We start from the raw sequence: 25,454 nt of genomic DNA on the forward strand, positions 1-25,454 counted from the left end.
GCGATATACCCATATTATTATTTAAAAAGGAAGAATTTATTTGGTCAATTTTGACACATTGTGATCTGCTCTGGAGATATGATGAGAACCACTGTACTGACTTGGTAGAGAAATTAAAAGATGACATTTTGGCTAAAAGCACACTATGGTTGACCGTGTCAAAGGCCTTCTTGAGGTCCAGAAATACAGCCCCCACCATATTGCCGCTATCAAGAGATTGTTTTACATTTTCAATAAAACAACAATTGGCCGTTTCAGTCGAGTGTCCTGGTCTAAAGCCAAACTGCTGAGGGTGGAGGAGTTGATTCTATCAACTGAACAAGCCATCTCACTCTCTTCCTTAATTTCTCCAGAGCCCTGTAAACCTGAGTCGCTGCATATGTTCTGCTTACAGTACTTCATTCATTTACTTTTATCATTTACACCCTGATCATAGATACTCTCTCTTACAATATTCAAACTGCCATATCATACCCCAATAGTTTCTGAGTGTTACAAGAAAATTATACAACATAAAATGAAAAAAATCTAATGAAAACAAATCAAATGAAATTGAAATGAATTGAATCAACTCTAACGGAACTGAAGAAGAGACACTTACAGCAGGTCCTGGCTTCCCCGGAGGACCAGGTAAACCTCGCAAACCTGGTTCACCCTGGGGCAGAGGACAAAATAAGATGCCAATTTTAACAGTAGTTTGTTTATAGGCAAAAACATTTTTTTAAATATATTTTTTCAACACAAAGGTTTGAAGCTCATAAGTCGGATTATGTTGCCTTGAGCAAGAGATAGGAAAGGTGAACGAGAGAGGAAAGCTTTACCCTCTCTCCTGTGAGTCCAAGAGGCCCACGCATGCCCACGTTTCCTTGGATACCCTGACAGTAGAGAGAAGATAAAAGTAGAAAATAGCAGTTCATATCATTCATATTCATATGTCATCCATTGTCAGTAAATTGTGCTGATATCCTGGATGCATATCTTTGATATATTAAACATTGAAAGTCCAACAGAGAACCGGTACATTCTGAGAAAATATACTCCGTTACCTTTTTGCAAAGACTTAAACGAGAAGATCAATACTCCCTTGATGCTTTTTAGCTCGGCTGTGCATCAAAGTAGATACAGAGGAAATGGCTCATCTGGCCATTAACAGGACATCATCAGTCAAAAATGATCCTCTTTACATTTTAATCGTGTTTAAAATAATCTAGAAAATGTATACATACAAACTGACTGCATACAGAAGTTTTGTCTACGCAACTCTTTCTTTATGGCTTTATTGTCAAATACTAAGATCCTTTATGATTAAATAATTTCATTATTATTAAAAAGAGGAAGAAGTAACATTTGCAGATGAGTGTACTTGTATATCTTCTTCAGTGTTTTCTTTTTTCTTTTTCACTGTTCACCCACGCCCTTGGAGAGAGTGATCGAGTTTCTAATTGGCACAAGATCCTGGATGTGTTTCAGAAGATTATTTTTGATTGTCCTCACAAAATGACCAAATCCCAGAAAAATAAACTGTTTCTGCCTGCCTCTCTCATTTTATATATTTGTCTTTTAATTTGGGTGTTTGGGGGTAATAACAATCTTTTAAAATGTGTTCTTTTTACTGTTTTTTCATATGCAAAGAAAACATTTTTATTTCCTCTCTCCTCATACGAAAGCCTTTTTGTTCTTACTGTTCAGAAACATCTTATCAAACTTTTGATCAATTCAAACTTGCTATTTATATTCAATTTTCAAATACATTGTAAAATCTTCACTTAAACTTCAACAAACAATTATTTAGTCATCGGGCCAAAATCAAGACTATTGCACAACCAGTGGTGACACACTAGGATAAACATACATAACCTCACATTGGTTGAAGTGCGTGTATAATACTGCTCTCATACCTTGAATGAAGGCTGAATATTGTCTATTGGGTGAATTTCTAAGACGATCTATTAATGTAAGGGATATTCAAAGGGACATCATAAAACAAAAAAAAAGCTAGTGTATATTAACTATAAATCTGGACATTATTATTATTATTAATTTTAGTTTTAGTCTTAATTTTGGCCCAATGCGGTGCAGTCCTGTTTATTGACCAATTGTAGTGGAACTGGACCAAAAAGGGCAGCCCTCCTCAGTTGAATAAGAGGAATAAATGCGTAAGGTAAAGTATAAAAAGAGCTGAGGGAATGTAAAAATAAGGAATGCATGTATAAGGAAAAGGAAAAACAAGATATATGCATTTCTGCTTTTAGTTTTTAATTTTGACAATTTTGGCCCTCCATACATGACCTCGTCAATGGTGAGTAGTTTTGACTGAACCCTTATCTTTAGTCATTGAAACTAAAATCTGTGATTCAGTCTGAGTTGCTATGGGCAGGGTAGGGGACAGCAACCACAGATTTTTTTTTTCAGCTTCTATCAGCTAAAAAAGCCGTCTCACTCTCTTCCTTAATTTCGGCACCAGAGCCGTGTAAACTTCAACAAACAATTATTTAGTCATCAATTATCAAGCCGTAGTGAGCACTTTCAGGAAAAACTTGAAGTTTTAATATGCACACTGTAGTATTCTGTTCATTTACCGTACACACACACAGTGTGTAATCTCTGAAGAATCACTTACATACATGCCTACTGGGCCCTGAGGTCCTTCTGTGCCTAGCTTCCCTGTAAAACCCTGGAAAAGAACATGAAAACCTATCTGAATAACACACGCATGTTTGTAGATGCTGTAGAAGTCATTAATGCCATTTGCCGTTTTACCTTGTCCCCTGGAGGTCCAGGTGAGCCCGGGGGCCCTGTCTTTCCTCGCGTTCCCTGTCAGAGAAAACACACACAGTTACCTAAAAGCAAAAATAACTAATAACATGTTTACTGGATCAACCAGTCACGTTGACAGGAATGGATATGTGACATCAGCGTAAAACTGTTAACCTTCAAGGAAACAACAGTGAAAATAGGGAAACGCGTCACTTTCCAGGAGTACCTACATGCTGCGGGAATTTGACGAGGTTGATGTGAATGTGATAAGGTCCAGAAGCATTTGGACAACAACAGAATTTCTATGATTCTACCTCTATACACCGCCACCATAGAGTTGGAATAAAACCATCAAAGTGTAGATTTTCAGCTTTAATTTAAGATGTTTCATATGCTGAACACTATTCTATGGAACATACCTTAAAGGGGACCTATTATGAAAAACAGGTTTTCTCTTGCTTTAACATATATAAAGTGGTCTCCCCTCAGCCTGCCAACTCAGAGAAGGAAGAAAGCAACCAAATTCTGCAGTGTCTGTACAGCCGCACTGCGTGACATCGGATGCTCTCTGTCCATCTCCCTCCAGTCACTTTATTGAGGTTTCTGTAGTGAAATGAGGAGTAATCAGAGATAACTTCTCTTTTCAACTAACTGGATCAGCCGTTCCTCATCCATGACTGTTTCCTACAGCGCTTTCAACCAGCTTTCAACGCGAGCGACAGGAAGAAAATAGAAGCAGGGCGTCTGACAAATGTTCAGCTCAAAACGGCGCGTCGTGCTGCGCAGCGTCGCTGCGGCTAGTTAGGACAGTCCAATAGAAAATAAAGCAATGGAATTGATTTTGTCGCTGACACTCGCTCGCATGCATGACACGATGTAAAGGCTGATTTATGGTTCCGCGTTACACCAACGCACCAACGTTTTCGATTTAACGCAGAACCATAATTCAGGCCTAACTCCGCCGGCCGGAGCCACCATTTTTTCGTAGCGGTGTATCGCGTCATTCAGGCAGACAATCAGCACAGAGCCTCATTATCATAGCCCCGCCCACTCAGAATCCCTCATAGATAATGAGGTTAGAAACGGTAAAGATAAAGACATGGCCCAGAGGCTGAATTTCTAATTTATATAGAAAAAAACAATCAAAAGCTTGTTTTTAAGACATTCAAGGCCTGTTTAAAATCGACATTAAATGCCATAATAGGTCCCCTTTAACTTTCAAGGACTCAAAAGTATTTGGACAAAATGAATAAAAAGAAGTTCAATAGTCAGGTGTGGTTCATTCTGTTGTTAATGTAAGACAATTGAAGCAGATAAGAAGTCTGGAGAGTTGGCAGCTGCAAATAAGAAATCCAAAGATATAAATAAAAATCAATAAAAATTCATCAATAAAAATGAAATCAAAAAGCTTAGAGTGAATGATCACAGAATCCTTTCCTGGATGAAGTCAAGAATATGTTGGACAAGGCAGGCATGTTTAAAGCTGTACACTCTGCTTACATCCAGTCACGTTCTACTAAACTGATGAGACTCTGCCTCAAGGTGCAGATGGATAATGACCCGAAACATACTGCAAAAAGCAGTTCAAGACTCTTAGAGGCAAAAAAGTGGAATATTTTGAGATGGCCAAGACAGTCACCCCATCTCAACCCACTGCAGCATGCTTTTCAGTCACTGAATAAAATTCTAAAGGCAGAAGAAGGTTCCAGTGCTGCGGACGACATCCTGCTTTGATTCAATACCAAAAAGATATCATCCATCTTCTGCTAATGACTATAGCCTGTAACCCTGTAGCCCTAGAATCTCACATCACGAAAGTCCTGGAGAGACTTGTTGGCCCACCTGAATAAGCAATCAAGCACCTTCCAGGACCCACTGCAGTTTGCTTATCGTGGTGAGATTGGAGTTGAAGATGCCGTCATGCACCTGCTTCAATGAACCCAGTCATCTATACAAAGTAGGCAGTACCAGTGAGGATCATGGTGTTTTATTTCTCCAGTGCATTTAACTCGATCCAGCCTGCATTACTATGTAAGAAACAGGTGGATGTCTCCACAATCACCTTGATTACTGTCTACCTAAGACAGAGCAGTTTGTGACACTGAAAGGTTTTGTCTCTGACCAGGTGGTCAGCAGCACAGGAGCACCACAGGGGACTGTACCGTGACCACACCTCTTCACGCTGAACACCTCAGACTTCCAGTACAAGTCAGAATCTTGTCATCTGCAGAAATACTGGGATGACTGCAGTTGTGGGGTGTATCCGTGATGGACAAGAGACTGAGTACAGAACAATGGTGGACAGTTTTGTGGCATGATGTGGAGATACAGCACTGATGCTGTTTATAACAAAAGGACAGAGCAGACTTTACTTCTTGAGGAAACTTAGGTACGTCAGCGTTTGCAGCAAGATGTTGAATATCTTCTATAAATCTGTCGTGGAGAGTTCAATCACATCTGCAGTCATCTGTTGGGGAAGCAGCATCCTTACTTAAAGAAACTTACACTGATAAAGAAAGCTGACTCTGTTCTGGAGCCGATTGTGTAAAGGAGAATACTTCATAAAAGGAAGAAGTTCATGGACAACCCTGATCATCCTCTTCACAACACAGTGATTCAGTAACGAAGAGTCTTCAGTCAGACGCTTCTTCAGATCTGCTACAGGAGATCCTTCAACCCCCCAGAGCAATAAATCTCTATAATGAATCTTTGAAGAGACTGACATCATGAAAACTAAATAAAGTATTTGGGAATTTGAAGCTGAATTTATGAAACCTCTTAAATTGAAACTGAAAATCTACACTACAACCACATCTTGTTTGTTTTATGTGACTTAAAGCAGCACTATGTAACTTTTCCACCTTAATATCATATTTCCAGAGTCATTGTGATGGTACATCAACTTCCAACAGGTTTAATGAACCTCTGTCATGGTCTGAGGGGTCTGTATCGCCTTCACTGGCACTATGTAACTTTGAGGAGCATGGTAGGAACCCTTCCACACTGCTGGTAAAGCACTACCGCTTTTGTCCAAAGGAGCCGCCAAACTCAACAAAAGCTGAAAGTTACGTTGTGCTGCTTTAATTTTGATGGTTCATTAAGACAGATCCTAAAAACAGAGTCAAATCATAGTAGCATCAGGTGCAGTGGCAGAGTGAAAACTCCTGTGCAGCCTATTCAAACACAGTGGAGCTTCTACACCTAGCATTAAACTGTTTGTGTGCAATGTAAGGTCACAGCAGTGTCACCACAGTGACGCATTAAGAATTTTGTATTTTTCTGTTCTGAGCAAACTTGAAATATCTACCTTGAAAGAAAAATTCTTCCTTAATAGCAATTTTTTCAGCTGCAAAGGCAGTATTTGTTTTTCACAAGTCTTCTGCCTGGCCAATGTCACTGAAAAGCGCTGTTGTATTAATGCTCCGTTTTAATGACAAAAGCATAACAAGACAAACAAGCGTACCGGTGAACCTGGTGTCCCATCTGGTCCTTTCTCTCCAGCAAAGCCTTTAGGGCCCTAGAAAATAGGGGTGGAAGCAGTGAAGAACATGCAAAGAAACAATAAAAACCTGCTAACAACTGATTAGAAGAACACAGGCCGATCAAAGTGTAATTTATTCTTCTAAATTAGCAGAGGAGCCGTGAGCAGTTAAGTTTTATGTATCAGTGAGTTGAGTCAGTAATTTATTGATCTTTATTTAATCTGGCATTTAATTGTCTCTTGACTTTTTTGTTAAATGTGGTTAATGAGGCTTCTACCTAAATGTTATGAAAGACATAGGATTTGCAAATAGCAGTCTTACAGACGACATTAAGTATTTATAAAGTGGGAAAGCTCACAATTCATTCTTTAGATAAAGTGCAAAAGCGTGAAACATCTTTAGAAAAATGTTACCTTAGTGGTGAGGTAGAAATAAAATTAAAAAAAAGCAATTTAAATGAATGTAAAAATCCTTCCCAAGTATGAGAAGACATTTCTAATTTAGTTTATTGTCATTAGTTTTAGTTTTAATTAGCATGAGCTGGGCACTACAAGTAATTGCTGGCCAGTCTGGCATCGTTAAGAGATGCTGCAACTGATCAGCCAATCACTGGAATTGGCTTCAAAGTCTTGACCTTGAAATTCTTGATAACTTGAGAAATATATAAATATATATTTTTATGTGAGTAAACAAATCATGATGGTTTAGTCTCTGCGATGGATGTTAGTTTTGTTTTTACTGTGACTTCAGCAAAGACAGTAACTTCTAAGGCATATGTGTATTTGGGTGAAAGAACAAAGCAAACCTTCAGGACAATAAAGTGAAAACTGAAAACCTAAACAAATACGGGAAAAGGCTGTTCAACCCTGTTTAAAATGTTATCGCTGTCTGAACCAAAGCCCCCCCCCCCCAAAAAAAGAAGGTGAGTTAAATGAATTATAATAATTTAAATCATATATCATTAAAAAAAAAACATGAAGACTGAGAAAAACATTACATATGATGAGGGTTTCTACATCTGGATAAAATGTGTTTGAACAATTCACACGATTTTTAAATTATACAGTTTAATTCATCCTGGCTCTTTATTTCTAAGAATGCAGACAATTTTTATTGTTATAGTCTTATATAATAAATTAGTTCTCATTATTGCTAAAAACAAACATGATATTTCAAATACTTCAAATGCCCTTGCAGAACTGTGTGCAAAACTGTCTGCAGGTTTCATGAAAAACAGCTCTCTGCAGAAAACTCGGTAAAAAAAAAACAACAAAAAAGACCCAACCAACAGTGATAAATATGAATACTGAATGATTGCAAGCCTACTCCCCTGCATCTGTGCTGAATTAATCCAACCCTGAGTTAGAGACACAGTAAATAACTGCAGTCAGGTACTTCTTGGAAAATCTGTCTAGAATAGTAGAAGTTATTATTGCAGCATCTTAGTGCCCATTAGTCTAAAAACAACATATTAGTTCAATTTGTCCAGAAACAGTTGGCAAGAGTTTTTTTCTGTTTTATGTTAATTTCTTGAATGGATGCTTAAAATGCATGTTATTTAATTACTTATCAGCCTAATACCTGATAGTGATATACACCTATACTGCTTAACCGCCTGGCAGCAGCCGCTGTTCTGTCTTGTTAAAACTCCTCTCTCTTTCTTTTTTAAGTGTTTTTTTTGACTACTTTATTGCCTGCCTGCAGACTTATAAAAAATGACATTGTTTTATTTTGGGCTGTCTTGTAAAACTGTGATAATGTGTTTTTATTCCATAGAACCCTGGAGTTGTGGTTAAAAAAAGAAAAAAGAAAAGAGCAGAGCTGAATGAAATCTGTCATGAACTATAGAGGTCATTCTGTGGCTAACGGTCTTACCATCAGCCCCTTAATGCCAGCAATGCCATCTGCACCTGGTGGACCCTGAAACAGAGGCAGACAATAACAGCATTACTTGAACTGAAAATAAGAATAGAAACACAATCTTGTAACCTTATTTCCCCTACTTTTCAAATGAAAATTGAATTTACTATACTATGACATATTTTCTAATTGGTTCAAATTAAAGTAATATCACTGTAATGTGAAAAAAACACATTCAACACAAGATGAAATAACATTCATGAAAAAAAAAAAAAAACAATAAGAATGATGTAGAAAGACTGCCTCCTGCTGTCCAAACTGAACATCAATATTCAAGAGTTCCTTTCACTCTACTTGGGTGACAGTTTTGACAGTTTGGGAGTTTTTCAATCTTTTTGAATTCCTCTCAGACTTTTTCTTCAACAGCCATGCAGTACCCATTAAATATATGATTTGTGGATCTTTTCTACCAGAGAGACAAAAGGGAGTCGGCCAAGTAATAAAATACATACATTTTGAATTTATATGTCCATTAAATATAATAAACCAAAGAATAAACGCTGCTGCAAAACAGTATGAGGCAGGAAGGGATGTGGATGGACACACTTAAACACTCAGTATTTTCAGGTGATTGGATTGAAATATGATAGAGAATTGGAACCTGTGTACCAGGCTTTCCTTCTGCTCCCTGCAGTCCAGGTGGGCCTGGCAAACCCTGGAAAGAATCAACCACAAACACACACAGATGGTGGCACACATTAAAGCTGTTCATCCTGCAGAGCCTTTTCTAATGTGTAATACATCTTAAAGCAATTTGTTTTCCATGTAAAAAGCCAGCATGGCAGGTGAGTGGAAAAACAAACCTTTTGGTTCATGTACAACAGTTTCCCAACAGAAACATGTGTTAGTTTAGAGTAAACATGTGTGCAGAGAGATAAACAAATACCAGACAGACAATTGCTTCTTCTGTGTTCAAATCTGATCAAAAAAAATCGAGGAATGGAAATCAAACATTCTGCTAATTCTATATTAATAGCGATCTGTTGCAGTTGCTCTGTAAAACATGTCTTATTATCTTTAGTTTTTGTTTTTTTTAACTGAAATTGATGACCCTTTGACCCTTTTCCCCCCTCGATCATCATACAGACTGAGATGTTTGGGAGGTTGATGGATGAGCTCTAGCACCTACAGGAAGCAGCTGGAGTATTGTGTTTGAGACATGCCTATAGAAGCAGGTTTGGACTCCATCATCTTTCTATTTGGATTTTGGATGATACGTATGGACAAAATACTTCAGTCAGACCAACAGAACGGTACTTGCAGTGCTTGGTACCAATACATGGTGTAATCTTGAACATATGATTGTGAAGGAGCATCTCTGCACCCCAGATGTTCAACTGTCAGATGTGGGTTTCCATCCGTGCCGTCTACTGAGAGAGTTCATTGGTGTTAACTTCCTAAACTACATGTCACAGTTGTTGCCAGGCAACAAGAACACCACACCACTGCATCCATGATGGGGATTTCAACCATGCCTAGTATCCCATTTTTCTCCCCTCATGTTTATTTTAATTTGATTTAATTTACTGTTTTATATAATTTCCCTTTGGGAATCACTAAAGTAAATTCAATAAGGGATTTTTTTAGACAATCCGTGCTTCCATCCTAGGTATTTTGTTAAGGGTTTCAGGTGAGGCTGAACCAGCTTTTATTGTCCTGGACAGGTCCATCATCACGGAACCACACAGAGAAAAACAACTAAGCATACTCATGATCACGCCTATCGACGCCAGTCAATCTAACCTACAACCTGGAGGAAACCCATGCAGGCACAGAGAGAACATCCAAGCTCCACACAGAAAGACCCCAGCTGGGACCCAAACCTGAGACTTAGCAGAGAGGGGACAGTAGGAAGACAATGTAGAACTGTTCTCTGGCCTGTACTTCTGTACCAGTAGTCACTATGTGCTCAGAGCTTTATGAAGCTTTACCCTACAATCTTACCAGTGGGCCTGGTTGGCCCAGGTGTCCCTTTTTTCCAGTTAAACCCTGGAAATGAGGAAAAAGATGAATATGAAAAATGCACATAAACTTTTACAAGAATGTGTATACCGTATTTTCTGGACTATAAGCTGCACCTGTATATAAGCAGCATCCGCTCTATTTAAAAAAAAAACAATAAAAAAAAGATATACAAGCCGCACCTGTATATAAGCCGCATCCGCTCTATTAAAAAAAAAAAAGATATGCAAGCCGCAGATATTTCTGTTGTTAGATTAGATATTTACTACATGTACAGAAGGATTTTGAACTGTAAATGATGTACATGTTTGTACCTAAATAGATCCTTTTAACACGGCAGAAACTTTGCTGATTAAAACGGGACAGAACCAAGAGAAAATAACCGGTATTTATTTATCTGTTTGAAATCTGCTTCTACCTACTTCTATCTGCTAAAGAAGAAGTAGCGTTTTCTTCTTTGCATTTATTTTGTCTTAGTTTTGATTCTAATTCCGGTTAGAGCGCCCCGAGCGGTGGAAGCTGCACCTTTGTATAAGCCGCATGGTTGAAAACCTATGAAAAAAGTAGCGGCTTATAGTCCAGAAAATACGGTAATCTAACAAATTTCTTTGGTGACTATTTTCTGGGTGTGGTACCTTGTTCCCTCTGAGTCCCGGTTTGCCAGTTCGTCCTTCTGGTCCTCTGTTTCCCTTCAAGAAGGTCGGGATATAAAAGACTGTAGCTCAGCATTGTTGTTACAATGTTAATCTTTTTCATTTGCACTGATTGTTGCCCTTTGTGAGATGCCCAGAGTAAAAGAAAGGCATCAAACAAAAAACTAAAACTCTTAATACACAGAGTGAAACACATATGTGTGTGGACACAAAGTTAAAATAAACTAAGAGATCTTGTTCACATGAAGAAACATAAATTAAAATTCTAACACATTACTGATTTTACAAAAGTTGTTTAACTTAAATTCACAAAATGCAAGAGTTCTCCATGTTTCTGCTTCAGTTTAAATCAATAAACACTCTAATAATGGAATAACAGCTTCAAGCAAACAAGTTAAAAATAATGCTGTTATAAAATCCATCCATCCATTTTACACGTTCAGACCGGCTCGATTGAAAACAGCTGTACTATGTCTGAACCACTGTGGGGGAGTTCAAGACTGAGGTGAAGAAAATAAGCCTGATGATATCAGAGTCGGGGATTAATTACAGCCTGGACTTGGAAACTTAATGTCTACTGAAAATAGTTTAAGAATTATCCTCCAAAATTACATTGAATTTAGATCCAAGATCCATAGATGAAAGATAAGATAAGAACAAACCACCTGAATTGAATTCTGTTTAGATAGATAACCAGACCTGCATTCTTACACGGTCAACCCAACACTGATCATACAGGCTTTATCCACCCATTTTGAAATTTTACCAAAATAAAACACCATAGCACAATAGCTATAAATAGCCTCCATTTAACACAAAGGATTCCTATTTCAATTGCCTTTTTTTACTTGTTTACTGACTTTAAATTGTCAGATAAAGAGAACTTGCAAAACTCCAATACTTCAAGTTTTTATCTACACAAACACAGAAATAATCACTGACCTTTAACCCAGGGCTGCCCTTTTTGCCCTGAGGACCAATGTCACCAATCAAGCCCTAAATGAAGATAATTGTGTTTTTTTTAAATCAGTTAGGCCGGTTTTTCACAGAAAAAATAACACACACTTTTTTTTTTATAAAAAAAAAAACAGAAAATAGAACATTATGATCCAAATACACTATTAAACAAATGGTCTTGGTTAGTTTTGCCTCGTCGTTTTAGTGTTTTTGCGACTGTAACATCAGTACTGCACCTCAGAGCCTCTGGGGCCTGGGGGGCCATAGGCTCCTGGGAAACCCGGGAAACCAACAGGGCCCCTCTCTCCCTGTGGACCCCTAACACCTTCTACCCCCCGAATGCCCTGAAAGAAAAAGAGAGCAGAGAGTTACTCATTTCAGAAAACGCACAAGTTCTGTATTTGTTTGGAACCCTAATGCTTGAATGCAAGCATCCTCATACGGCTATTATACATGGATTAAAAAGTAATACATGTTTAAAGTAGATTATATGCAAAACTTTGTATCTGGACAGAAGTACAATGAACAATAACTAACTAAAAACATGACATTTTACAGTAATTTATTCTTATGCATTGCAAACTAAGCCAAAACATTTTTCATTTATAACGGCACATGCTCTACATGTAAATTATATCAGTCCAACTGCCTGAGCTCCTGTTAACAAGCACCACAGTGTCAGTACATAAAGTTACTAAAACAAGGAAGATCATTATTATTTTATCTCTCTATTAGAAACAACATTTTACTGGACTAAAACCTTTCAGTGTGCTTTTACCTGAGAAAACACTGGACAGTTTTGTCCTGGTTGATGCAAGATTGCTTGGTCGATTCAACTCCCAAGTAAATCCCACTACCTGCCATTTAGATCTAACTCCCACTCCGCTTTTAAAAACTTTTATGAATCCTTTGAGGGCAAGGTTTTAAATATTGTGCATTGTTCTCATCAGACAGGTATCTTTCCTTCTCCCTTCAAAACAGTTGTGGTAAGACCCCTTCTGAAGGAAAGTCATCTGAATCCTGATGTTTTAAATAAACTATAGACCAGTATCAAGTAAAATTTGTAGAGCAACTTGTTTTTATTCAGTTGAAATATATTTTTTTTTAATCAAAAATAATGTTTGTGAGAGATTTCAAAGTACATAGACAGCCTTATTAAAAATAATCAATGATCTTAGGTGCAACCTGGACTTGCACAAGGTTTTAGTCCTGGTACTACTGGATCTAAGTGCAGCCTTTGATACAGTAGACCACCCAATCCTTATAAATAGACTAAAGCACCTGGGTGGCCTCTCTGGAACTACTCTTAATTGGTTCAAATCCTACCTCACAGATAGAAACCTTCTACATGTCTTCTATGAGGTAGGATTTGACAGATAGAAGGTTTCTGGTAAGTAAGGAATCCATAAAATCAAATGCTGTGTGCCCCAAGGCTTAATTCTAGGCCCAATTCTTTTTAATTTATATACTCCTCCACTTGGTGATGTCATTAAGAGACATGGCATTCATTTTCACAGCTTTGCTGATAACACACAGCTGTACATTGTCATGTCTCCTGAAGACACGTGGCTTGATAATGACCTTTATAACTGTATTTTAGATATTAAATCATGGATGGCAGAAAACATCCTGCAACTCAACCAGGACAAAACCAACGTTTTGGTTATCAGTCCAAAGGCAGAAGAGAAAACAATTTCTCCAAATGACATGCAGTGTCTTTAAAGACATCTGATTAAGTACAGAGCCTCGGCATCATTTTTGACTCTGAGCTTAGCTTCATTCCTCATGTTACGCATCTGGCCAAAACAGATTTTTATCATCATAAGAATATATTCAGAGTCCGCTTGTTTCTCTAGCAGGCTGCTGATGCTGGTGCATGCTTTTTTGCTGGTGCATTGATTACTGAAATGCCCTGCTTTCTGGTAACACCCCCCACCCCCCCAAAAAAAGAAAACCAAACATCTCACAACTTCAGCTTCTTCAAAACTTGGCTGCTCATGTGTTGACAAGGACCAGAAAGCACCAGTTTTAAAATTGGCTCCCCATGTCTTTCAGGATTGATTTTATGGTAGTTTTTATGCTTTTTAAAAGTCTTAATGGTCTTGCGCCTTCTTGTCTTACTGATTTTATTTTACCTTATGAACCCTCAGGTGCTCTGGCACCAACTTTCTGAAAGTGCCCATTGTTTATACAAGAACCCATGGTGAGGCTGCGTTCCAATACTACCCACCACGTTCATGGAGCAGCCTACCAGAGAACCAGAGGCTTGTAGGTAACGTTTTTAACAACAGGCTCAAGACCTAGTTTTTAAAATTTGTCTTTTAACTAATATCCCTGCGTTTTAATCCTGTTTTACACTTCCCAACTTATTTTCTGTTCAGCCCTGTTTTTAAATACATTTTACTGTTATTCTTGCCCATATCTTATTTATTTACTTATTTGTCCATTTCTATTACGAATATATTATTTTATATATTTTTTGTTTATAATTTAGTTTTAAATATTTATCTCTTTCATTTTTAGATTTTTCATCATTTTTAACTCCTGTTTCCTCAGTGGGAGTCCTCTGCATTGGGAGGGCTGTAGATTCCGGTTGATGGAGTGATGGCCTGAGGTCCGCTCATCCCTGGGTTGTGGCGAGGTCCATGCATCCGTCCAACAGAGGTGGTGTTTAGCACCCTATCCTGCCCGGGGGTGGGTTGTGGCCCTTCTACCATGTAGTCTGGCCCCCAGGTGTAGCAGCCGCCTCCCGATGCAAACGGCTCCCTTTGATAGAGTTCCCTCTTCTGTGGCCAGCAATGTTTTCATGTTATTATTCCTTTTAATCTTTGATTGTGTGTTATCACTGATAGTGATTCCGGTTGATTTTGTCTTTACTGTTAAGCACTTTGTGCTGCATTTTATTCTACAAAAAAGGCTATATAAATAAAGTTTGAGTTGGACAACACAAGACAACCATTATCAATGTGTTTCTACGAAGAATGTGCCAATTGATTCTAAACATATAACAATGTGAGCAAACCTCAAAGCAGACATTATCAGAGAAAAAGCTGCAGGTTCCTACTTTGTCCCCTTTAGGTCCTGGATCTCCCTTGTCCCCATCGGGCCCTCTTCTACCCTATTGAGAAAATAATAAAAAAAAAAAAATCATAAAAGACTGAGCCAATTAACTTCTTCAGCAAATCAAGCCGTACATTTAAAATGAGCACCTACTATAACTCCTGGGAATCCTGCATGACCCCGTTTCCCTAGTTCACCCTGCAAAAGTGGAGAAAAAATACATCTTGAACTGGCAATGAGGATTAAGATATTACTAATAATAATATAGCAGGCTAATTCAGAAATGACAGACTAAAAGTAACTTGAGCGGGAGATGAAGGATATATACATGAATAAATGATTCATCTGTATAATCAGAGTTTGGTCCAGTTTGCCATGAGTGAGTATAAGAGTGGAGTCGTGATGCACTGAGACATGACGACCAGTAGATGGCGCCGAGAGGCTGCAGGGTCTTCCCCATTGTCACAGTTATTCATGAAAAGGCAGTGTGGGCATAGTGTATATTTACATGCACGATTTATGGAGATCAGCTGCAGAGCTGCACAATTTCCAGCAGCAGTTACAAACACCTGACAGAAGTGGGACTTCTGTTCAGTTTTCTCTTTCAGCCTTTCATACATCTGGTCTACTCATACTTCTTTATAGCACCAAATGAATGATTGTAATCAAATTAAGCTAGGGTCTGGAGAATGGTTCAAATTAACTCACCATCGGGCCCTCAAAGCCAGGGTCCCCTCGTGCACCAAGGGATCCCACAGGTCCCTGATGTATAGAACATTTGATATGACAAACAGATGAAGAGTGAGAGTGCATTTTTAAAACACGGATCTGTTTATGTATTTATGGACGGATTATTAAACTGAAATTTCATCGACTTTATCTTTCCCTTTGTGGTAAGAAAACAACAACAAAAATATGAACATTTTAAACTTACAGGATCTCCTTTAGGTCCTGGTGCCCCCATCACTCCTGGATGTCCCTGTTAAAAGGAATGCATTATGCCTTTTTTTTTTTTGTTTCCAAAAGCTGAGAATTGTCTCGATGAAAGTGTTTTAGTAAAAATACCTCAGAAATAAAGTACAAATGCAACCCTTTCAGTCATGACTTTACACTTCCTGATTACAGGTGAGAAACTCAACTCCAGAAATCATGTACTTCAGAGATAGAACAAATAGGTCAATATGTGAAATTGTCATGTGAGATTAATGTGCCGAAGTTGTATAATTTTACCCTGACCATTTGGCTCTGCCATATCGCAGCAACCTGCAATACTTGAGTTATTATATTTTCAGACTTGGGCAGCTGTAAACTACGTAAAAGAACTGTGTGACCTTGAGCTTTTTAGATGATAGTCACTTCAAACTCCGTCATATGGACATCAAACATAAAATGTAATCCTTTTATTAATATCTTTAAGATGCTTAGGCTGGGATTAACATGCCGCATTTCAACAACTCAAAAGTTTCTATTGGCAGCTGTTGGGCCACAGTCCTACATGGACATGGGAAGCCATAATTTCAACACCCCCCCTGGTAACAGGCTGGCAGGTAGAGCCACTTTGAGACTGATTTTGCTGTTTTGCTGTTTAGTTAATATTAATAAGTAATACAATAAGTCAGGTGGTGCCCCGTTTTGATTAATTCATTTTGATAAGTAATCTTCTTTATTAATTATTAATCACTATCGTAAGACGATTATTAATGAGTCTTTAATAACTGAACCAGCACCCCCTTTGTGGCACAACAGAGCCTTGGAGCGTACTCACCTGGGGGCCTCTGCATCCTGGAGGTCCCATTTGTCCCTCTAAACCCAGAGAGCCCTGGCCAAAAGAAAACAAAGTTAAAGCATTTTATGTCAAACACGGTCTCCAAACATTATCAACAAGTCAAATAACTACATCATATACAAAAGCAAGCCAGGCTCAAACCTGAGGGCCTTGGTGACCGACACTGCCAGCTGGTCCTATGTCCCCCTGGAACAAAGAAAAAGAAAGATGTAAACTTCATCATAGTTTGATGTTTCTGAAACATTTGCATTGGTTTAGCTCTAAAAATGTTCCACTATGTTTAACTTTTCTATGAAAAGGGATTCCTTGACAGGGTTCTTTAATATAAACTGATTTTAGGGACTAAGTTGATACAAATAAAGTCGATTAAAAAAAAAAATGTTTTACATTACATTTTATTGTACAATTCTATTATAATAATTAGCATCTAACAAAATATTTAATAGCTACATCATTGTAAGCAAATTTTATTCAACTATAGTTATACTAACTGACGTTTCATTCATTTATCGTGCATTTGCATGTACTGTATTCGTACCCTTGAGCCATTGAGTCCTTGAGCGCCAACGCGCCCTGTTAAACCTGGTGCCCCCTGTAACACACACACACACATACACATATATAGTGCAGAAATCTAGTATTGAAGGAAAATAAATAAATATTTGTCAGGTCCATTTTCTGCCTGCTTACTGGAGGTCCAGGTGGACCTGGAGAACCATCCAGTCCACTTTCCCCCTGATGACAAGCATGGAAGACATAAAACATGCTGATTATTCTACATGTCTTTATTATCAATTAATGCAAACACCATCAATGGGCTAAAATGTTAAAGCTTTTAGGGAATAATTCAACAAAAGTATACATAATCTGCCACATTGTGTACATTATCATTGTACATAATTGACCACACCATGTTATTGAAGATGATTTGAAAATATGCATTTTGCAATCTGCTGCACTGTGTGCAAAAATGCAGCTAGCTTTATTTGTTATCCCCCCCAACTATTTTCATAACAATTAAGTCTTTAAATATTAAAGATCACCACGCTACAACATAGCAAAGCACTAGATCATTCATAGCATTTATAATATCGCATGCTTCTCTTCCTGCTCTCTGCGAAGGCGGGCGTTTTTCTTCTCCCGCTCCCTCCCCATCTGCCCCTGCACTCTATCTTGTGCTACTTTTTCAATCTTTGGAGACTTTCTTTGCATATCCTCTGAAAAATGTTTAAATCATGGAAGTGTTTAGCTGATCTTTAAAGAAAATTGACCACATTTTCTTGACGAGGAGAGAGGGCAAAGGGGAGAATTGTGTGTCTGTCCATACTATCAATTGAGGATTTTGAAGATGGCTAGATAATTGGATTTCTGATAACAGAATTTCTGCTTTTTGGAGTTGGCGGTTACTGACAGAAAACGTCGGCAGCGATTTTGGCTCTTTCAAGGCTGCCTGGTGAGTGTGATGGACATTTCGTGCCAATGACACTCAAGACTGTGCTGTGAGCAAAAAAATCGCAAACTGGATGCGATTCTCAAACAGAATTGCAGGCTAGCTGCGGTTTTCGAACTCATTGGTGGGATGGAAAAGACCTTGGAGAAATTGCTAGCTCAGCTTGGCGGAAAGTGACCACAAATTTGGCTGTTTGGAGTCGCCCTAAGGTACCACAGACTTTAAGGCAGATGGAAGATAACTGGGGTCGGTGTTGTTATTGTCATGAAAATTGGTGCCTGGCTGCTTGGCCTTGGTACGGCTGGCTTATCTCAAATCTCCGCTGGATGTATGGTAACAAGATGCTAGGGCTGCACGATTAATCGTTAAAAAATCGCGATCTCGATTCATGCTTAAACGCAATCTCATTTCCAAATGAAGACGATTTTAAAAAAAAATATATATATATATTTTTTTTTTTTTTAAAGATGGCTGCATAAAAAAAGGACTAGGCCTATGTTCTAGGTTGTTGTAGTCCTGTCATGGTCAACTATCATGTTGTCATGTTATATTTTGTTAATGATTGTGGATTACATTTGGAGAAACATCTACCTTTCTCATCACCTGACACATATTGCACATAAATATTGTTAAAATTGTTATTGTTAAAATTATTTAAAGACAAGAGAGATGTTTATTGTTTTTATGTTCAATGTCAGCTGTTACAGCAAAAATCAGCCAGAGGAATAATTTGTTGCCTCAGAACTACAGGATCTGTTACAAGTCCCCTTTCTGAAAGGGTGTTCAACTCAGGGAGGAACAAATATTGTTCAAAATTGTTATTATTGTTTAAATTATTCAAAGGTTTGTGTAAAGAAGACAAGAGATGTTTATTGTTATTATATTTTTGTTCAGCTGTTGCAAAGTTAAAGTAATAAGTGCAATACATTTTATATTGGAAAAAAATCGTGAGGGAATCGTGATCTCAATTCTAAGCAAAAAAATCGTGATTCTCATTTTGTCCAGAATCGTGCAGCCTTACAAGATGCTCTGCTCCCGCTACCCCCTCCCCTGTCACCTGCAGACTGTGGAACTTAACCAGAACTTATTCCAAAGCTGATAACACTCTATCAAGGACTATGGCTGAGATAAACTGGAACAAGGTTCACAGACCTACTACTCACACACACATTTATTATTATTTTTACGAGGCTATTTCAAGCATTTCGTGCATCGGAGTCAGATGGTGCTAGACTCACATCAGGCCCAGGCGGCCCCTCTGCCCCGTCGCCACCTTGGATCCCCGGCAGCCCCTGCACAAAAAGAAAATGTCAACATAGTAGAAACATCTCATTAAAATCCATAGAAAAAAAACAGCGTATTCAAAGAGAGGATTAAAGATGCAGAATGATGTCCATTGGTCAAAATGAATGCCGTGAGTCAGAGATTCTGACTTCTTTTTGAGCACAATCAAAGTAATATGAGGACGGACCAAAAAGTACATTGTGAGTGCAGTGTTGTGGGAACCAAAAGCTCCAAGGGACCTGGATTAAGGATTAAAAAGGATTCAGGAGTCTCTCACCAAAGCCAGTAGCTTGTTTTGTACCTCTTCTTGTACACCGGTTGAATGTGTATGACTTTCAATACATAATGCAATTCCTTTTTTTGTCTAGATTATATAAGATGATTTTGTACTTTCCAGAAGACTGTATTTATACATGAAATATTCCCAAACTAAGAATTATTGGGGTAAAAAAACACTCACTGGTGGTCCAACGGCGCCAGGTGGACCATGCCCTCCCCTTGAGCCCTACAGCAAAGACAGACACAATCAAGTACACAATCATTAAAAAATGTTACAAGTATGAAAATCCCTTCTAAAATAAGAAATCCTGTGCAACAACCATGTCTTCTCACTTTCAAACTAATCACATCCTCATACACTGGGAGGCAATACCATGATGATCACTGCTTAATCAGCTGTTCCAGTAGAAGTTATTTTTGGTTTCTATTAGGTAAAAATTGCAGTCAAGATGGTCTTTTTTTTTTACGATATTTCCCAATATCTCGTCACTGGTTCATGGCTTGTGTCCTCTTAGACTGCCATGAGTAAGTACCAGGAAGAGCAACAGACACTTTTCATTTCTGAGTTACTCAGGGCCCAGACTGACCCTTGACACATTTCTGGTCTTTACAGTTGCTTTTTTTTTTCACCTATTTATTTCACCTTTGAGTAACTTTATGTTGGGCTACAAATGACCAAAAGTGGTATCAAGGATGAAAGATCGCATCAAAGAATACCTTCTCACCGGGTTCCCCACTTTCTCCTCTTCTACCTTGGAAACCAATCAGACCCTGGAGGTGGAAAAAGAAATTGCAAGTAATTTCATTTTTCTTACTCTGTGTAAATGTGATTCAATCTGTTTCATGTTAACATCTATTTTCCTGCTGCAGAGATTAAAATGTGAGTTTGAAGCAAAATAAGCATGTGAACCTTTTGGAGTTAGCAGGTTTTCTGAAGTAATTTACCTTAAAATCTGATGCACAAGTTCCTCCAGCAAACATTGACGACTCACTCAGCTACTTACATAAGCCTACTCCCTCAACCTCATCATCTGATTTATATTTATGAGTCCTTGAAGAGAATTAAATAACTACTACTGGGATTAATTTCCCTTTAGGAATAAAACAACTTTTTAATGAACCTCGGCCACCCATCACCATCACCGAAAGCACTGTGACCGCTGTTGAAACTTTAAAGTTTCTGAGCTCCACAATTTCCCAGGACCTTGTACAGGTGCAGGAGGTTGTATTTCCAGTGTCAGCTCAGGAAGCTCAATCTGCCAAAGGAGCTGCTGATCCAATTGTACTCGTCCATCATCCAGTCTGTTCTCTGCTCCTCCATCATTGTTTGGTTCAGTGACCAAACAGGAAAACAACAGACTGCAACGAACAATAAGGTCTGCAGAGAAAATCATTGGTGTCAGCCTGCCCTCCATCCAGGACCTGTACCTGTCCAGTTAGGAAATGGACAGGTAACATCTTAGCAGACCCATCACACTGGGGTCACAACCTTTTTCATCTTCTCCACTCTGGGGGGCGCTACAGAACACTGGCCAAAACATCCAGACACAAGAGCAGCTTCTTCCCTCAGGCTGTGTCTGTGTTAAACAACTAAAACATGGGGGGGGGGGGGGGGGGGGGGGGTGCAGCTGGTAGTGCAGCGTCTCACAGCAAGAAGGTCCTGGGTTCAATTCGCTGTGGGCGCTGAATGTGTGTTAGTTCCCCCATGACTTCAGCACCCACACCCTGGGTGGGGTTGGTGAAAGGGCCTTTCTGTGTGGAGTTTGCATGTTCTCCCCGTGTTCCCTTGGGTAGCTAATGTGAGCTACCCTCACAAAAACATGCAGCAGTCCTGGGCTATACATGCCCCCTCTGGCCAGCCGGGGTTCCAGATGGGGTGGGGAGGATCTGGCCGGAATAACGTGATCCTTCCACGCGCTACGTCCGGCCAGAGAATCCTCACCCTGTCTGGTGAAAAGAAGCTGTTCACTCCTCAGGTTAAGGAGGAGACCTGAGCTCAGTGCAGGGCCTCCCGGGGTTGGTAGAGGGAGCAATACCCAGGACTGTGACTTAGGAAGGAGCACTGGGTGATGAAAATGGGGAAAAAAAAAATCAGGATAAAAATATTGAAGAAAAAAAAAGAAACTAAAAAATAACAAAAACTCTTGACTTGTGTATATACATATATCTATATAATTATTTTACCTACTGTTTTTATTTTATTATCTTATTTTTATTTATTTATTTGTATTATTGTTCTTGCTTATGTTTATATTTCAATTATTTTCTTTTCACTTTAAAGGAGCATGAGGCTCCTTTTAAGAAATGAGACTCTCTAGCGCCACCCTTCTCCACGACGGCCGTCGGGGGTACTGCAGCCAACAGTGAAGCCGGCACGGGAGAACGGGGAGAACGTGCATGCAGCGTCATGTGACGTCACATCCACAGGACAGCGCGGGAAATTCGGGACCGAATTGCAGCACATTTTGCAGAACACAGCCTGTTCAAGGCAAAGGAGAGATACACTAGAGGGCTCATTCTTTTTGGTTTGGAACGCTTCATCTGACATTACTACTAGAAAACTTAAAACGTATACGAATTTTTTTCAAAGCTCCTTTAAGAGAGCCAAGTGAACCGAAGACAAATTCCTTGTGTGTGCAGACATACCTGGCTATGAAAGCGATTCTGATTCTGAATTTGAATTATAGACTTTACTCCGACAGTGTTCCAGGATTTCCGCCTATTGATTCTATTCCCGTTTCTTTTTCCGGTCTGTAACACATCACTAAAGATCCTTTGGGAGTTAGGTATACCAGCTGCTTTTCTGTCTATTTGCTCCTTGACCTTGGTGTTTCAAATATCTCATTCGAGGGGTGAGAGTTATTGTTACTCATTTTTTTATCCAATCAAAATATCTGAAATTTAAAGTAACTGGAATTAGACAGTTTGTTTCTGACTGAAAACTAGCAATCAACATACTTAAGACTATTTAGGTGACCTAGCTTATTTTCCTGTTTGAAATTAAATTAATTGAACTCCAGCAGGCCAGATTTAATAAAGTATACCAACAAGCTCTTGACTCCATTTGTATAATATGTTAAACAGGAAATGGCTTTCATGTCGGTTTCTTCAACAGTTTTGTTCTGTTCTCACCTCATCACCCGTCTCCCCCTTGGGTCCTCGTTCTCCCCTGTACCCCCATGGACCCTGATGTCAAAGAGACAAAAATAAGATTTCAAGAGATAAAAAACATTACGCCCATCCTGTAACCTATTATATAGAGTCATGCTCTACATGTGTATTTCTGAGTACAGCTTGTCTGTTGACAAACAGAATATGCCCACTTGTGATCCGGGAGCACCATGTAATCCAGGCTGACCATCTACTCCATTTATCCCATCTCTCCCTGGGGTCCCAGCTCGTCCTGGAGGGCCCCTGGGGCCTCGATCGCCCTGTCAAACACAGACACACAACGATCATCCGTAACATGAAATCCATCTGTCTGAGACTGTATTATACTAAACTCCACTTTCATCTGAGAACGTGAGCAAGTGAAGAGATTCTCTATTTATATTAAACATTTTCGTGTTCTAGACCAGGGGTCGGCAACCCAAAATGTCGAAAGAGCCATATTGGACCAAAAACACAAAAAACAAATATGTCTGGAGCCGGAAAAAATGAAAAGTCTTCTGTAAGCCTTAGAATGAAGACAACACATGCTGCTTGTATCTATATTAGTTATAAGTGGGAAGATTTTTTTTTCATTATGCACTTTAAGAAAAAAGTCAAAATGTAGAGAAAAAAAGTTGAAATGTCAAGAAAAAAATCAAAATTTTTAGAAAAAAGTAGAAATGTTGAGATTAATGTTGAAGTACAATCTCGAGAAAAAAGTCGAAATGTCGAGAAAAAGTCGAAATGTGAAAAAAGTCGAAATGTTGAGAAAAAAGTCGAAATGTCGTGAAAAAAGTCGAAATTTCGTGAAAAAAGTCGAAATTTCGTGAAAAAAGTTGAAATAGAGAGAAAAAAGTCCGAATTTCAAAAGAAAAGTCAAAATGTCGAGATTATGAAAGGAAAAGGAAAAAGGAAGAAAAAGAGAAAAAAAGGAAAAAAAAAAAAAAAAGGAAAAAAAAGAGAAAGAGAAAAAAAGGAAAAACGAAGAAAAAAGAAGAAAAAAAGAAGAAAAAAAAGAAAAAGGAAAAAAAGGTCAAACATTTTTGAAAAAGCTCCAGGAGCCACTAGGGCGGCGCTAAAGAGCCGCATGCGGCTCTAGAGCCGTGGGTTGCCGACTCCTGTTCTAGGAGAACAGTACTGACTGTCATTTCTGATTATTCTTAAGCAAAGGGGGAAGATCTAAGATGTGCTGGGGTCCTTAATTAGGAATCCTCCAACATCCGCTGCACCAAAACCTAGAAGAAATGTCTAATACTGTATAGGTTGTTCATGTCTTATATCAAGTCAAGTCCAAGTTTATTTATATAGCACATTTAAAACAACAAAAGTTGACCAAAGTGTTGTACAAATTGAGCAGATATTTAATATTTCTCCTTAATAAACCATATACATGTTTCTTACCTGACAGTGGTTTTAATTATAACACTAATCAATGTCAAAGGTTCATAATCTTTCTGTTTTATTGACTTCATGAATAAAAGAGCCTTCTCTGGTTATCCACCACAAGTTTCTTGACTCTGTTTCCTCCATCGTGTCATCCACCGAGGTACTCCAATCTAACTACTAAATCAGTCGCAATCAAATTCTTCACGTATTCAAACATTTTGAGGCATCCCTTTAATCCATGTCTCTTCATTGAAATTACACTAATTTGACTTATATTGACACTTTTCCAATTTCGCTCACGATGGTGACGTTAAATCTGTGAGCAAGCTTCATCCTAAAGCTATCATTGAGTATTACTGTTGATGTGGGACAAAGGCTGCTTTCAAGACAGCATTCTACATTGTTGTGCACAGATTCTGCCAATATGCAGTAAATAGTATATAAACAGTTGAATAATCTGTATTTTGTGAAAAGTACATGGACAGTTTGCTCCTTCTGGTAAAATTCCTAGTGTGCAAGTGACCAACTTATATTGAATACAAGTACCCATAATTCAGTGTGCCGGTACAACAGAAGCTGGTCAGAGCAGCCCCATAACCATCTTCCAATTGTGTTTTTAACATAATTAACATATGATGTACTAACAATGACTCCCTGACCAGTATCTGTTCCAGTAGATGCTGTATAATAAACTGTATGTCTGCGGTTGAAACAGGCAGTTGGGATGGGAGACCACAAAAGCACCCGAACATATTGAACCTACAAAAAAATAATCAAATATTTCTGTAAATGAAGTTACGACTGATCTCTCAACATGAAAAAGACTCTTCAGCTGCTTCAGTTGAGTTTGTCTAAAAGATTTTTTTTTATTTTAGTATGTTTTTTTTTTTAATAGTTAAAAAACATGTTGACACAAATGATTTATGCAATTATGTTTGCATTCATATTAATAGTCCCAATAAAGCAGTCACTCTATCTGCCACATGCGTCTTAACACACAGGAATGGCGACACAGAGTCTCCGGCTTCCAGACCACAGCTCCTCTTTACCCTGCGAAGACCTCGCGCTATACGCAGCATTGGGTTTCCATAAAGCCACACGCCATAAAACAATTAAATATTTCAAGACTCGGATTCAGAAGGATGTAAAACATTTGAATTTACCTTTAAAAGTTTCCAGCAGAAAAATATAAGATTACAAATTTAAAAGGTAACCATCGGTAAGTGTGACAAAATTAAGGTCCCATAAATGGACAGTTAAATTTCGAAAATTACTGACATTATTGAATTTGCAAGTAAAATATATGAGCAATAAAACTATTTCTGTAT

At 38.5% G+C, this 25,454-nt stretch overlaps 1 protein-coding gene across 1 annotated transcript in view; it reads right to left on the minus strand.

Annotated features, from left to right (window-relative positions):
• The window catches only part of si:ch211-196i2.1 (collagen alpha-1(I) chain), a 109,220-nt gene that overhangs the window by 13,633 nt on the left and 70,133 nt on the right, over positions 1 to 25,454 (minus strand). Inside the window, exons 12-35 of the mRNA XM_061733200.1 lie at positions 22,914 to 23,021; positions 22,723 to 22,776; positions 20,308 to 20,361; positions 19,772 to 19,816; positions 19,266 to 19,319; positions 17,268 to 17,312; positions 17,116 to 17,169; positions 16,719 to 16,763; positions 16,557 to 16,610; positions 15,726 to 15,770; positions 15,500 to 15,553; positions 14,945 to 14,989; positions 14,796 to 14,849; positions 11,968 to 12,075; positions 11,717 to 11,770; positions 10,757 to 10,810; positions 10,104 to 10,148; positions 8,761 to 8,814; positions 8,115 to 8,159; positions 6,221 to 6,274; positions 2,761 to 2,814; positions 2,621 to 2,674; positions 822 to 875; positions 602 to 655 (exon numbers count right to left, since the gene is read on the minus strand). Coding sequence (XP_061589184.1) covers positions 602 to 655; positions 822 to 875; positions 2,621 to 2,674; positions 2,761 to 2,814; positions 6,221 to 6,274; positions 8,115 to 8,159; positions 8,761 to 8,814; positions 10,104 to 10,148; positions 10,757 to 10,810; positions 11,717 to 11,770; positions 11,968 to 12,075; positions 14,796 to 14,849; positions 14,945 to 14,989; positions 15,500 to 15,553; positions 15,726 to 15,770; positions 16,557 to 16,610; positions 16,719 to 16,763; positions 17,116 to 17,169; positions 17,268 to 17,312; positions 19,266 to 19,319; positions 19,772 to 19,816; positions 20,308 to 20,361; positions 22,723 to 22,776; positions 22,914 to 23,021 — 1,341 coding nt within the window. The remainder of the gene's footprint in view (positions 1 to 601; positions 656 to 821; positions 876 to 2,620; positions 2,675 to 2,760; positions 2,815 to 6,220; positions 6,275 to 8,114; positions 8,160 to 8,760; positions 8,815 to 10,103; positions 10,149 to 10,756; positions 10,811 to 11,716; positions 11,771 to 11,967; positions 12,076 to 14,795; positions 14,850 to 14,944; positions 14,990 to 15,499; positions 15,554 to 15,725; positions 15,771 to 16,556; positions 16,611 to 16,718; positions 16,764 to 17,115; positions 17,170 to 17,267; positions 17,313 to 19,265; positions 19,320 to 19,771; positions 19,817 to 20,307; positions 20,362 to 22,722; positions 22,777 to 22,913; positions 23,022 to 25,454) is intronic.

Source organism: Cololabis saira, chromosome 11 (assembly GCF_033807715.1).
Source record: "Cololabis saira isolate AMF1-May2022 chromosome 11, fColSai1.1, whole genome shotgun sequence".
NCBI classification, from domain to species: domain Eukaryota; kingdom Metazoa; phylum Chordata; class Actinopteri; order Beloniformes; family Belonidae; genus Cololabis; species Cololabis saira.